Source organism: Eleutherodactylus coqui, chromosome 13, assembly GCF_035609145.1.
Source record: "Eleutherodactylus coqui strain aEleCoq1 chromosome 13, aEleCoq1.hap1, whole genome shotgun sequence".
Classification (NCBI taxonomy): Eukaryota; Metazoa; Chordata; class Amphibia; order Anura; family Eleutherodactylidae; genus Eleutherodactylus; species Eleutherodactylus coqui.
Genome location: NC_089849.1, coordinates 33589909 through 33604959, shown reverse-complemented (window position 1 = coordinate 33604959; position 15051 = coordinate 33589909). Strand labels below are relative to the sequence as shown.

At 42.4% G+C, this 15051-nt stretch overlaps 1 protein-coding gene across 1 annotated transcript in view; it reads left to right on the top strand.

Moving 5' to 3' along the window:
• Nucleotides 1-14835, top strand: part of LOC136588415 (vasoactive intestinal polypeptide receptor 1-like) — an 80237-nt gene extending 65402 nt beyond the window's left edge. Inside the window, exons 10-13 of the mRNA XM_066587605.1 lie at nt 3256-3347; nt 5539-5668; nt 6697-6738; nt 14627-14835. Of these exons, the coding sequence (XP_066443702.1) occupies nt 3256-3347; nt 5539-5668; nt 6697-6738; nt 14627-14719 (357 nt within the window). The 3' untranslated portion in view covers nt 14720-14835. The remainder of the gene's footprint in view (nt 1-3255; nt 3348-5538; nt 5669-6696; nt 6739-14626) is intronic.
• The last annotated feature ends 216 nt before the right edge of the window (nt 14836-15051 follow it).

Here is a 15051-nt window from a genome sequence, read left to right as displayed (position 1 = left end):
GCACTGGAGAAGCTCAACCAGGAGAAGATGTGATAAGGAGACTGACAGGGAAGGAATAGGTACATTTAGATAATTTTTCTTTTAATGACAAAACCTCTTTAAGGCTTCTTTCAGGGGACCAAACAGTTGGGGCAAGATCAGGACTATAGGGAGTAGTGTTGCTTCTTGTGATAGTGGCGATTTTTGCAAACTCCACACATCGCTGCCCGTACCGTTGACACACTCCAAAAAATTTGTTTTGAGGTGTAAAAGCATCCTCCCTATTAGTGTTGCGTAAAATATTTAAGACAGGACCTACGTTCAAATCTCAACAAGGATAACCACTGCATAGACTTTGAAAAACTCCATCCAGATGTTGCCCATGGTCAGATTCGAACCTACAACTCCAGCACTGCAATACATCAGTGCTAACAACTAAGCCACCACACTTGTCAGTGCTAGAGTTGTAGATTCAAGTCTGACCAAGGGCAACATCTGGATGGAGTTTTTTTTAAGTCCATGCAGCTGTTATCCTTGTTGGGATTTGAACATAGGACCTCAGCACTAAAAGGCAACAGTGCTAACAACGTCGGAATGGCCTGTTATGATTCACGGTGACTTTTGAAAAGTCACATCAGGCAGTCCCAACCTGAATATTTTACTAATTGCTCAACATTAATAGGGAGGATGCTTTAACACCTCCAAACAAAATTTTTGAAGCGTGGCAACAGTATGCATGTTATTATGCGATGGCACATTCATTCTGACACACTTCTTCGTGATAAAATACTTTCTCCATACTGTGCACAAAGTCTTCAATAGATAAATATCCAATAAATATCGGCAGCAGACACCCCCTCAGACAGCACGAAAAATAAATCGCTGTACGCTGCTCTTCTTTCATGCAAATCACAAGTGGGGCAGCAAAGACTGGGGAGATGGAGATCTACAATGGAAAGCATTGATAAGATTAGTTACAAAAGTATTAACATAATTGGAGTGCGAATACTTTTTGACTCACTTTCCAAAAAATAGTTGTCTCAGCTTTTACCTGTCATGCAGACTTCCCACCAGTGGCTTGTCCTAAAGTGAATGACAATTGCAGGTTAAGCATGCGCACTACAGCTCCATTCACTTTAATGGGGCCACTGGAGGTACCCAAGTAGTTCCCATTGAAGTCAATGTAGCCATGGTTCGTATGCACAGCCATCAGCTACTATTCACTTTGGGATGAGATGTGGTAGAGTGTTTGCAGGTAAAACTGGGAATTGAGACAACCCCTTTAATGTAATTAGTGCAGAGGATGCTTAGAGCCAGTATTGAACACTAGATGGTTCAAGTATGGTTGCAGTAAACTTTAATCTCTTGTGTCATAGCTATTTTGTTTGTTTTTTCCGATCCACTTTCAATAAAATCATAACTTTTTTTCTGTCACATGAGGGTTTGCTGTTTGTGAAACAAGTGATGTTTTCCAGTGGTACTATTTAACTTACCATACAACGCATTTAAAAACTTTAACCCTTTAAGGACCAGGCTGTTTTGTACCTTAAGCACCACTTTTTTGGGATTTTACCCATGTGGTGGTTTAACTATCCTATTTTTTTTACTTTAGCTACCCAAATAATTTTTGCTCCAGTCTTTTTATGTGACATGTAGGGGTATTTTTTAAATATCTTTTTCACAATTTTTTTTTCAGTTTTTTTAGTTTTATTGGGGGTAAAAAGCTTAAAAAAGGTTTTTCTTAACATTTATAGTTATTATTTTTTTAATATTAGTATATTTACGTTGAAATTAAGTATGGGAATGGGTTCCTTATTTTGTTTTGGACATTTTGATATGCAATATGTATGGTTTTGTATTACAGGGCGCATACGGCGACGATTTGGGTTGGCGTCGGGTTTGGGTTATTTTCTTTTTTTATGTATATATTTTTATTTTATTCTGTAATTTTGTTTTACTTATATATATAATTTTTTAAACTATCTATGTCCCCCATAAGATCTCTGAGAGACATTCACATGTTTTGGGTTTTTTTTTGACACTTTTCCACTTTTCTGGGGCATCCATAGGAGCCCCAGTTACAGGAAAAACATCCCCTGTGGAGATAATAGCCACTGGCAGAGCTGATCAGAATGTGCTGGGACCCTGTAGCTGTGACTGTCGGCTTGCGTAGTGGAAGTTATATTTCCACTTTCAGTTCTTAGTACATAGCACTCATTGAGGGTGCATTAAAAGAGGCATAGGGGCAAGGGACGAAAACATTATTCTTCCACTACATAAGGCACTTGTCAGGCCTCACATGGAATACTGTGTACATTTCGGGACACCGGTGCTCAGGAAAGATGTTGCAGTGCTTGAGGGAGTTCAAAGAAGGGCAACTAAACTAATAAACGGAATGAGAGGACTAGAATACTGTTAGGGAGATTCAATGGTTTCGTGATATGCTGTCGGGCTCCAAATTAAAGTGGTATGACCGGTCATGAGAACGCAGAGACACACAGAGATGGTGTTACGTGTGTAGCATTCTAGTTTATTATGCTATATGCTCATTCTTTATAGGATTTTACAATGCGAGTGGCTTTACCCCAAATACTATTAATATGCATACATAGCAGTTTCTTAATACATAGCAGTTTCTTATCAGTTGTCTTCCTCTTTACACATGTTAGACCTTGAGATACTGCTTGACCATCTTAGAATTAAAACAGCACTCCATTATAGGCAGTTAATAAATAGGTGAGAAAGAAAGCAATCAAATCACCTGGTGCTAAGTGGGACACACCTTTAAACTAAAGGGGACCCACTAGCACCTATTCTCCAGGCAGACATATAATCAAAAGCCCCATCTGCAATCCTGCCGATCACTGGAGAGCAAGCTAACATCCACCAAGATTCCTCACAGCGAGAAGTCTTCACTTAAGCATAAACCATAACAACAAAAAACTGGCTATAGCGCTCACAGGATCCAGGATATAAAATTCAGGGATTGACGAGAATAAAGTATAAAAGTCCCGTCTTTAATATCATGCTATGCGTTTCGGCTATCAAGCCTTTTTTAAGCAATACAGAAAAAAAAGAGGTGAACATATATATAGTATACAATAAACAGCTCCTACCTTGCCAGAGATCAACTGCATGTGGGAGCCGGTGGGAGGAGTTAGACCCGTGACATCATTTCCAAATTCTAAATAAAGGAAGCTCAGTACTTCCATTCTAAGAGAGTAAGAAAGAAAAATCTAAAAACTTCTTATTTCTCAGTGTTTTCTTATCTTTCAGCTGAATTTCATCATTTTTCTAAATGTGATCAGAATTCTCCTGCAGAAAATCCGATGTCCAGATATAAGTAAAAACTACAAGCAGCAATACATGTGAGACAATATTCTGTCTGTCTGTCTGTATGTCTAATAAATTTGAGCAGAATTCCAATGCAGAAAATTGTGTTTTTACAAATTCTGACTTTCACATCAGAATTCTGCATGCTGATTTTGCCCATTGACAGGGCAAATTCTGCCCACGGATCTGCACTAAAAAATGCAGCATAAGGCCGCCGTCAGACCAGCGATTTTTTTTTTTGTGCGCCCATGTGCGCAAAAAAAAAATGCGTCTATTAGATTTATTGGTTTCCTATGAAGTGTTCACATGTCCGTTTTTTAGAGGTGCAAAATGCTTGCACCTGCAAAAGATAGGACATTTGTGCCTATAATACACGCTGGTAAGGTCCATGCTGTGCATAACGAGATTGTGTGATGTTACAGAGGTGACAGGGGACTCCCAGAGGGTTCCGGCAATCCCCGTGGGAAGTCCCCTCATCACTGAACACTGCAGCAGCACTGTCACAGTATCGGGTGACAAGGGGTCTGCAGCGGGGACAAAAGAATCCCCTTCCACAGCTGTCACAGAGGACCGCGATGCTATCCAATTGCTTTAAATTGGCTGGTGCTGCTGCCGCCCCATTGGAGGCAATGGGGTGCGGGCAACCCCCACAGTAATTTTTGGGGAAGGGCTTGACATCTAAGCCCTTCACTGAAAATAAGCCTTAGCTGGTTTAGAAAAAAAAATATATACATCAACTCTCTGCTGCTGTCGGGGCTCCGGCGTGTCTTCTCACTGGCTCCCTGGCACTGCTCTGAAGCACTTTCTCCTGGCTGGGGATTTAAAAATCTCTGCCTCCCTAACATGCTGGGTCTGACAGGCAGCGCTCAGCCATTCATTGAATGACAGTTGAGTACTGCCTGTGATTGGTCATAGCGTTCAGCCAATCAGAGGCAGCGCTCAGCCATTCATTGAGAGGTGATGTATATATATTTTTTATTTTCTACAGCAGCTTGGGATGGTTTTCAGGGAAGGGCTTATATTTCAAGCCCTTCCCCAAAAATCACTGCAGTAGTTGAAGGCAATGGGCACAGTGCAGCGGTCATGTGCATTTTCAACATGCATAGAGTGCATTTTGTTTGTGCACATAGGCGCACACAAAAATTGCTTTTCTGACTGAGCCCTTAGGGTGCTCTCACATGTAACAGAATATTCTGCAAGATGCTGTGGAATATTCTGTTGTCAAAATCCACAGCACACTCCACATCTGTAAATGCAGATATTTACACGGAATTGCTAACAGAATTAAGCCATTTTCAAATCCATGTCAAAATCCATGTTTGCCATGTGGAAAAATCCACACCAAAATCCACATGTCTAAGTATTCTGCAGCGTCTTGCCGAATATTCTGTGAAATGCACCCTGTATTTTTATTCAAAAGCTGAATTTTGAGAAAAATGTGCATTTTTTAAAGCAATTTTTCACCACTCTCAGCACTTTCCTAGTGGGTAGAAATTAGCATAAAGAAGCAGGGGCACCAAAGGACTAACAAATGTACTATAATTTACACCAAAAACTGGCATAAATTATAATGGAAATCTATGCTAGTTTATCTCTGGGGTAGATTTGACTTTCTGGCATATGGGACAGCCAGGGATGCTTCACATTTATTATTAAGCAGCCCATATGTACCATAAAGCCAGTCCCAATGTTTTTTTTAGGGGCGTATAGATTTGTACTTCTGTCTTCACGGTCTTATATTCAGCAGACATTTCTCAGAAATAGAAAATTTGTCCATCAGCGAAATGGTGCCAAGGAAAATTTTCAAAGATGTCACTTTTATATCACATTGCTTGGATTGCCCACCAATGCTCATGGTAGCGACCCTGGCCAATCAGTAAGCATGAAGTGGTTGATTACGGATACGCAGTATTCATTGGGTAGAGGCCATTTGAAATCACAGGAGTGGGGCTCCAGGAACCAATGGATGTGCGGCAATAAAGGAGGGCATGAGATAATATATTCCCCTCCAGTTGTGACCGCATGGTCACTTCAACATAGCAAAGTTTACTTGCACCAAGCCCAATGCCTTGATCGGCAGGGGGGTGTTGTCAATACAGAGCACCGACTATACACAAAGGGTATTATTAAGGCCCTTTATCTATCTGGTCTCAGTTGCTCTTTCAATCCAATACTCATAATGACTATGACAATTTTTGTTCTTTTTTTTTGTTTTTCCTTTCTTAGGAGACTCGCTAAGTCCACCCTTCTCCTGATCCCATTGTTTGGAATTCATTATGTCATTTTTGCCTTGTTTCCTGAACACATTGGTGTCTGGGCCAGATTATATTTCGAGCTTGTTCTTGGATCAAATCAGGTGATTTATTTTTTACTATGATTATTATGGTGATTAGAGCCTATAATCAGATGCTTATAGTCTGTGGGTTTACTAAACATTCTTAGCATTTGGTGTTTTCCAGTTTTTAATTTCCAAAATGTCGTCTTGATATGAGTGCACATTTTAAAAAGTTTTCAGTCTAAGACATAAGCTATTATGCCTTAGACCAGTGGTGTCAAACTCATTTTCACCAATGGCCACATCAGCCCATTATGGTTGCCTTCAAAGGGTGGATTATTAACAATAAGACTGTATAGTGACCCAGCACAGTGACCCCAGTAATAATAGAGACTCCCATAGTGGCCCCAGTAGTAATAAGGTTCCCCATTGTGGCCATAATAGTAATACTAACCCCCATAGACACCGAGTAATAATAGTGCCCCCCCCCCCAGAGTGGCCCCAGTAGTAATATGCTCTCCCCTAGTGGCTCCAGTGGTAATAGTGACCCCCATAGTGATTCCAGTAGTAAGTGTCACCTATACTGGTGGCCCCAGTAGTAATGATGCCCCTCATAGTGGCTCCAGTAGTAACAGTATCCCCTATATTGTCCCCACTAATAATAAGTGACCCATATAATAGTCTAAATAGTAATAGTGCCCGACCCTATTGGCCTCTGGCCGACCAGTATCCCTACAGGCATTCAACTCACCCAGCCATCAGCTCCAGTCCTGACTCTATGACCATTGAACTCTTCACTCAATATCTACGCTGCATACAGGAAAGAAGCCTTTCTATTATACTTCCGGCTGTGACCACCAATGTGGGTGTTCTGCTTGGCTGCACTGTAGTAGACTTGGAGGATCAGCTGATCTGTGGGGATCCTGAGTTGGGGACTCTGACTGATCAAGTCTTGATGACCCATCCTAAGGAGAGGTCATCAATAGTAAATTCCCGGAAAACCCCTTAAAGCTACAATTGGGCTGCAGCTGGGTTTGAGACATGCAGAACTTGATGGAAATGTACTTATTTTCACATCTAAGTAATTATATTATCGATTTTCCCACTAGGGCTTCATTGTGGCCTTATTGTACTGCTTTCTCAATGGAGAGGTAAGAATTGGCACTGCTAAGTTTATCATTTATTATAATTGTGTGACAATGACATGTTCTGAACATTTTAGATATTAGTATTTCAAGGAATGATTTGTTCCATTTTCATAACATCCAAAATCAGAAGAGGTAGTGCTGTGTAATAGTATGTTCATCAGGCGAGAGTTGTAAAATTGTTGGAAGAGGGGTTGTCACATTAAGAGGTGTCAGCCTTTTTAAAGAGAAGGCAGTGGAGCTATTGAGCTCTTACCACCAGGTAGACATATCTAGGCCATGCATTTCTGCTGTAGTGCCCACTGTAGGGAAAATGTGGTATTACATGGTGACCATGTAAAGTAATGGGCAAGCATGCAATGCATGGATAGGCCAGGATCTGCTATTATATAGCAGCCCTGCATGCTGGCTAACTGGGGATATCCAAAGTGGAAGACCCCCACCACCACTTTCAATAAGATCAATATATGCCATAATAGCACTAAAAAACCCTTTAAGGCTGCCTACCCACTAGTGATATTTTTTCTAGTTATGTGAGATCGAGTGCCTCGCAGCGCAGAGAAAACGCTGTGATATCGCTCATTGTTTTCAATGGGGCCGGTGGTAGCAGCGCTGGCCCCATTGAAAACATAGGGAGTACATTGGGGACTTCTGCCACAGCTGTCACAGCTATGGCAGAGGATTTCTCCATCCCCACGGGTAATAACAGATTCTGATCTGTATCGACAATATTTGCGGAATGGGTCAAAAGTGTATCCCTGATGATGCGTAAATCTTCTTCAGTAAATATAGTATCTCCCAGTTGGTTTAAGAACTGGAAATTCTGTGGTACAGAATCATCTATTATGAAGTGACTGGATTACAATGAGGATAAGCGGACATCTTTTACAATTTTCTGCTTGATTATTCTAAATTTGTTGTCAATTAATGAGAGGAATGGGGTAAAGCCACTAATCTGAGGTACCAGTTTGAGTTTTTCGTTGGATTTATGCCACAAGTTCAAGGTTAGCCGGGTAAAAGGGTTTTGGATCTCTTTTAATTTAGTTTTATTGTACAAGGTGGACCATGTTGAGCGTTTCTGATTGTTGGTTAGGGAAAAAAGTTCCAGTTCCACCCAAAGGTTAGGATTTGTTGGCGGGTCAAGTCCACCATGCAGTTCAGGTGCGACGCAATCCAATACACTTCAAAATCGAGGAGTCCTATGCCACCGCCTTCTTTTGTTTTGATAAGAGTTGCGTGTTTAACCCTATGTCCTTTACCTTGCCAGATGAATTTTGCTATGGGAATTTTCAATTTTGCAAAGAAGCTCTGTGGAACCTCTATTGGCAGAGTTTGGAGCACATATAATATTTTTGGTAGGCAGACCATTTTATTTAGGTTCTTTCTGCCAAACCAGAAAATAGGCAAAGCGCTCCAGGAGGTGAGATTCTTTTCAATTTTCTCGAGTAGGGGGATAAAACTTTAAATTATAAAGATCTGTGAGGCTCCAGGTTATTCTCGCCCCTAGATATGTAATTTGCTCACTTGAGTTCTTAAATGGTGAGATTTTTAAGTTTTTTGTCCATGGGTCGGATTCTATATTTATATTCAACAGTTCTGATTTTGAAAGATTTAATTTAAAGTTTGATATTTGGCCAAAGTTCGTAAACTCTTGTAGGATGTGAGGAATTGAAGTTTTAGGTTCTGTGAGAAAGAACAACATATTGTCTGTATAAGAGGCTGATTTGTGTTCCCTAGAACTATATTTTATGCCTATAATTTTATCATTCTGTCTGATTTTTCCCAGAAAAGTTTCTATAGTAAGAACAAATAATAGGGGGAATAGGGGGCATACTTGCCTGATGCCATTGCTAATATGGACTGTGGGGGATAGTTCCAAGTTAATTTTAATTCTAGCTGAGGGGAGGGAGTACAGCACCACAATCTTATCTATCAATAGTTTTTGAAAAAACAAATTTTTAAAGAGACATCCTAAGAAATAACCAATCAACCCTATCAAAGGCCTTCTCGGCGTCTGGTAAGAAGGGCTAATGGGGATTTGTAGTGTTGGGCTAGATTTACCAGGTTTAATAGTTTTGAGGTATTATCCTTTGCTTTCCTATTTGGTATAAAGCCTACTTCTTCTGGATTGATTAGACAAGGCAGGATTAACCTTATTCTGTTAGCTAAGATTTTAGTGTTTAATGTAATATCGTTATTAATTAAAGATATGGGTCTATAGCTACTGCATAGAGTAGCATCTTTTCCCTCTTTGGGGATTAAGGTTATGTGTGCTGTCAGCGCTTCCTTTTGGAATGGGTTTCCCGTGCTAATGGAGTTAAAATAATGAACCAAATATGGCGTGAGAGTTTCTTTAAAGATTTTAAAATATAGGGACCCAAAGCCATCAGGACCTGGGCTTTTCCCATTTGGGGCTGACTTAATACCTTCATGGGAAGAGATCAGTTTAAGGAGAGATTTTATTAGAGTTGTGGGTACGTTAGGAAGATTGACTTAGTCCAGGAAGTTGCAAATCTTTTGAGATTTATCTGTTAGCGACTCCTTGGAATTTTAGATATTATATAGATCAGTGTAGAATGCATGAAAAATATTGGAGATATCTGCAGTTGTGTGATGTATTTTATCATTTTTATTTTAGGGATGAATGCCTTAGCATTCTGAGTTTTAGTTAGGGCTGTGAACTTTTTACCGCATTTGTCAGAGAAAATGTAGTGTTTGTATTTTGCAAAGGAAGTATTTTTCAGAATTTTGATTGAGGAGCTCTTTTAATTTAGTACGCAGTTTGAACAGGTGTTTTTCATGTTGGGGTGAGAAAGTTTTCTTATTACAGGCTTCTATATTCTTGATCTGCTCAATGAGAGCAGAGATCTCTCTCTCCTTTTCTTTCTTCTTTCTAGCACCCAGTTTAATAAATAAGCCTCTTATTACAGCCTTGTGGGCCTCCCATAGAATTGTAGGGTTATATGGCTCTAGAGCGTTCTCCTTGAAATAGTGCTGTAGGCCTTTTTGTATATATTCAACATCCTCCTTGTTATTCAGCAGGTTGTCATTTAGTAGCCAGTTGGTTGCAGATCTCCTTCTGGGGAAGATAGCCATCCTCATAAAAATAGGGGCATGATCTGAGTAGAGGATGCGGTCATAAAATGTTTCGGAGATTGAGTCTAACAAAGAGTGCATGACAAAAGAATAGTCTATTCTTGAATATTTTTTGTGGACTGGGGAGTAAAAGGTGAAGTCCTTCATATTTGGGTTGAGAATAGAGATGAGCGAACGTACTCGTAATGAGTACTTACGCACCCGAGAACCGCCATTTTCGAGTACTTCAGTACTCGGGCGTAAAGATTCGGGGGCGCCGGGGGGCGGGGAGAGGCGCGGCGGTGCGGGGGGTAGCAGCGGGGAACAGGGGGGAGCCCTCTCTCTCTCCCTCTCCCCCCCACTCCCCACTGCTACCCCCCGTGCCGCCACGGCGCCCCCCGAATCTTTACGCGCGAGTACCGCTGTACTCGAAAATGGCGGTGCTCGGGTGCGTAAGTACTCGTAACGAGTACGTTCGCTCATCCCTAGTTGAGAACCCTCCAAGGGTCCACCAGGGGGAGATCTGCTAACAAATTCTTAATTTTTTTTTTAATTTAAGAAAACAGACCGCTGAGAAGCCATTAGAAGTAACTAAGGTGGGATTAAGCGGGACATTAAGGTCTACGCCAAGGATAAGATCACCCTCTGAAAATTCTTGCAGTTGGTTAACGACTTTAGTGAAGAAAGCATCTTGATGGGAGTTAAGGGTGTACACATTAGCCAAATTAAGCATTCTGTCACCAATTGTACCCTTAACCAAGATGTACCTGCCCTTGGGGTCGACTAAAGTGTTTGACATTTGAAATGGAACCCTTTTATGTAAAACTATAGCTACTCCATTATGCCTTTTCAATGGTGTAGAGGTGTTGCACCATTTAGTGAAGGCTTTATTTTTGGTGACAGGGGTGTAGTTTTTTTTTAAAGAAAATTATATGCAGACCAGGTTTCTCTAGATAATGCAATATTTGGGACCTTTTTTTGTGGGACATTAATGCCCTTTACATTGAATGAAGCTAAATGTAAATCAGCCATTAATGGGGTTATGATGGGATGTACCTTTCGAGTAAACAGCATCAGCAGAACTGTCAGGAAAATTCAAAACGTACAATAGAAAAAACACAAAACTTATACGACTGGCCTTTGTGGGGCCAACATTTAACAAACACATTATGACCTTTTGCTGCTGGACCAGGTTATAGGGACGAAGTCCTGTCTGGAACCAAGTTATCAATCAGGAACAAAGAATCAGTATTTAGTGAGTTACAGCAATTTTCACTTTTGGCCACTAGGTGGTGCTAGAGTCAATTAGTTAGATGTCATTGATGTGGAGTTGCATATAGCAGAGTTTGCGAGTCTAGCTGCTGCTCCTGCAAAAATTAGGAAACTTTGCAATAGCACCAAATAATAGTTTCAGACTCTTTAGCCTAGCAGATGACTTGTTTTTTAGCTGTTCTTTATCAATTTCTTTCTTAACAGACTCCTTGGATATGTTCTTCTGCAGAGATGTAGTGTGTGATCACAGTAAAGGAGCTTTGGGCTGCAGGCTGTGGGAACACTGCGTGTGCAGGCTTGTGGGATTACTCTCCAAGGGCCCATCTGAAGTTCTCCAAACAAGAGCGGGTTTATTTGTGGGGTTTTCAGTTCCCCTCACAAAAGGCTGGATCTCACAGCCAGGAAGCTCTGCTGTGGAGTCTCTCCCCGCCGTGAGGAATGACAAGAATGGCGGCTACTGCAGCATCTGGACTCTCTGCTGGAGCACAGGGATGTGCACAGCGGCTGTTGGAGCCTCTGACAGGGCACTCTGACTCACCAGCGGCAGGTGGAAGCACCGCTAGTACTCTGACAGGGAAACGGAAGTAGAGCCCCGCCGGGACCGGTGTGTTAGGTGCACTGTTCAGACACAATCTTCTGCTTCTGTGTCTGGCAAATATGGGCGTCGTCCCATTTTCTCTGTTCTCTGAGCTTATATTCACTTTCTTCCAGAACTCCTAGAGTTAATAGCTTCTGGTCTCCTGTTCAGCTGATGCTCCTTTTCTAATCACTGTCCTATATAGCTGCCCTTTGCCTTTCAGATCTTGCTGCAGTGTTGATGAGAGTTTGTGCCCTTCACTTCATGTCCAGCCACTGCTTTGGCAGTTACCTTACTACCTTGCGTTCTGCTTGTGTTCTGTGTTCTTCGTTCGTGTAGCCTGTGGTCTGTTGTTCCCGTTGTCCACTTTTCTGTTCATCCTTGTCAGCTTCTTCCTTCTTTGTTTCTTTAGTCCCCATTGTTGTTCTATCTTTTGTCCTATAGGTGTTCTGGCCTGCCAGGGTAAGTCAGCGCCTAGAGGAAGACCATGGGGGTCATCCTTATCGGGACAAGTGCTCCGCTTGTAGGCAGGGGTCTCCCTCTCCTGGTTATTAGTTCAGGGCAAGATACCTTTCCTAGTTTCCATCCATATATGGGGCTGTTCATCTGGTATCTTGCCTCTCACACTGGGGTTGGCTGTCAGCCATGCTGGATCAGATCTTAACCTACCAGGTAGGTTGACACAGTGGTTGCAGATCAACAGCCCTTACAAGGCATCTCAGAAGAGCCTGCAGCCTTTGGTGGTGAGTAGGTAGCGTTGTTCTGGCGCTGCCTCGGGACCTTGGCAGACACCCCACACATACCTCTCCTCCCTGAGTGTGCTGGGCAGTCACTGGAGGCCGACAGGGAGTTTTTTAGAGTACAGGAAAAGAGGAAAGATGCAGGATTCTTCCGGAGCCCATCCACCATGTGTCCTTCCTTGCAGTTGCCAGGCCACGCCCCTTATATTATATATTCTATTTGCATTTTATTCTATAATTTCTTTTTACTTTTTATTGTAACTATTTTTTTGTTTTTTAATCCATGATCTTCATGATGTTATAAAAGACCTCTGGGGCACATTTATAATGTAATTTTCATTTAGCAGTTTTCCACTGTAACTGCAGCATCCATAGGAGCCCCAGTTACAGGTGAAAATATCCCTTGTAGTGACATTAGCCACTGGCAGAGCTGAGCTTAGTCGCCTAACAACCAGCAGTTCTGCCATTTTGGGTGTAGCCAGCGATCAAGTGATCGTCGGCACTAATAGAGGGAATGGCACTGTTGCTACCTCTATTCTCTGCATAGCTTTCATTGAGTGCTATGTAACTTGCGAAAGAGAAGGTAAAAGTGTTTAAAAACAGCCAAACACCTGATCTGTTTGTTAGATTGCAGGGGCTTAAATTCCATGCTAAACGCCATATTTCTATGATCATAGAAAAAAATAAGAGACTCCTGCGCTACTAGGTGTGCTTGACCAGAAGTGAGTACAATAAACGTACTTCACAGAGGAGACCTAAGGTCTGTCAGGTCTCCCCTTGATCCAGATGCGTTTGTAGCTCCAATAAGTCAGACCAAAACTATTCTTTATTCCATGTAGTAATATCAAAAATAGGTAAAAGGTAAAGTCCCCTAGTGCAAGCACCGAGTCGTGACTAGAGTGACGTTTTCTTGCCAGACTGGTTTTTGTGGGGTGGTTTGCCATTGCCTTCCCCAGTCATCTTTTACCCCCCAGCAAGCTGGGTACTCATTTTACCGACCTCGGAAGGATGGCTGAGTCAACCTTGAGCTGGCTACCTGTACCAAGCGGGGATTGAACTTGCAACCTTCAGGTCATGAGTGAGAGCTTAGGACTGCATTTCTGCTGTCTTAGCACTCTGCACCACACAAGGCTCTAGAGTATTAAAATAACAAACATAAAATATACAGGAATGGCAGGTAACATGTTTCAGTGTGTTCTCACACCTTTCTGAAACATAACTGACACATCTCAGTACGGGGTATAAATAGATAACCTAATGACTTACCTCTTCATTGACTCAGTATGGAGAAGGGAGAGAAGAAGGGAGGATTTAGTTGTATTCCTCACTGAGACGTCTGTGTGTTGCACCATTGGCCCGACGGGCGTGGAAGAGTGTGGAAGCACCAGCATGTCACTACACAGTGAAGTGCTCACCCCTGTGGCTCACTGGGTGCACAAGTGGCACTGCTGCATATTTCTACTCTCGGCCGTGATTTACCCTTTCCAATGCAATTATTTTTCTCAGCCATTCTCCCCAGCTCCAAATAAATTGGAGCTGGTGAGAATGGATGAGAAATAATACATTTCCCTGCACCCTCCTGAACTGACAGAGTTCAGGAGGGTGCAGGTGCTCACTGCACTGTGGGGGGGGCCTGCTTACCTGTCTGGCGTCTTCCGCATTCTCCCTTCTGCCTCCCAGCTCGGCGATCATGTGACCGCTGGGGTCAGGTGGCACCCGGGGGTCACATGATCGCCGAGCCGGGAGACAGAAGGGAGACTGCGGAAGATGCCGGTCAGGTAAGCAGCCCCCCCCCCCTCCACGGTGCAGGCTCCTGGCTCGGCGTTCATGTGACCGCTGGGGGTCAGGTGATACCGGCGGTCACATGATCGCCGGCCGGAATCTCCGTGCATTACATAGCGCTAATTGAGTGCTATGTAATGTGTAAAGGAGAAGGCAGAAAGGGTTAAAAACCCTTTCTGCCTTCTCCTCGGGGCTCCTCAATGAGGACCAGTGCAGGAGTGTATCTGCACCCAATGTGTCTGATGATCGGGTGCAGATGCACTCCTGCACTGCAGTGTCGGGCCTGCCCCGACATCGGAGCTGTGGAGGGAAATTATGATGTCGGGGCAGGCCCAACATTGGATTGGAAAGGGTTAAAGCCCAGGGACATATGAGCACAATATGTCTTCTGTTTTTGGTAAAAGCCTCTTTCTATAACAATCCCATTTTCTGTCTACATGTCCATCAGGTACAGGCCGAGATCCAGCGGCACTGGGGCAAGTGGCAAACTTCACTGGAAAGCAATGTGTTTAATTTGGTAACGCAGGACTTCACAGCATAACAGGATAATGATGTCCAGGATGTCAACGCAAGATCTAGTCATGTTCAAGAAGTCTAAATGCTAATATCTGGAACTGCGGGTCAAGAATAATGGATTTGAGTTAGAAATTTTAATATTCCGAGAACATTGTATATACAGATTAGTTACGTCATGTATATAATACTTAATATGTAAATGTATTATACATTAATATATTACATGTATATGTGGTAATAAACAATGGTTTAAGGGTTATAATAGAGTCAATGACCATTTGGAGGAGCATTTCAAAGTGTGGTTTGGTTGTAGCATCGAGACGTTAAAGTAACCCTCCAGTTTTAAGACAAAATTGT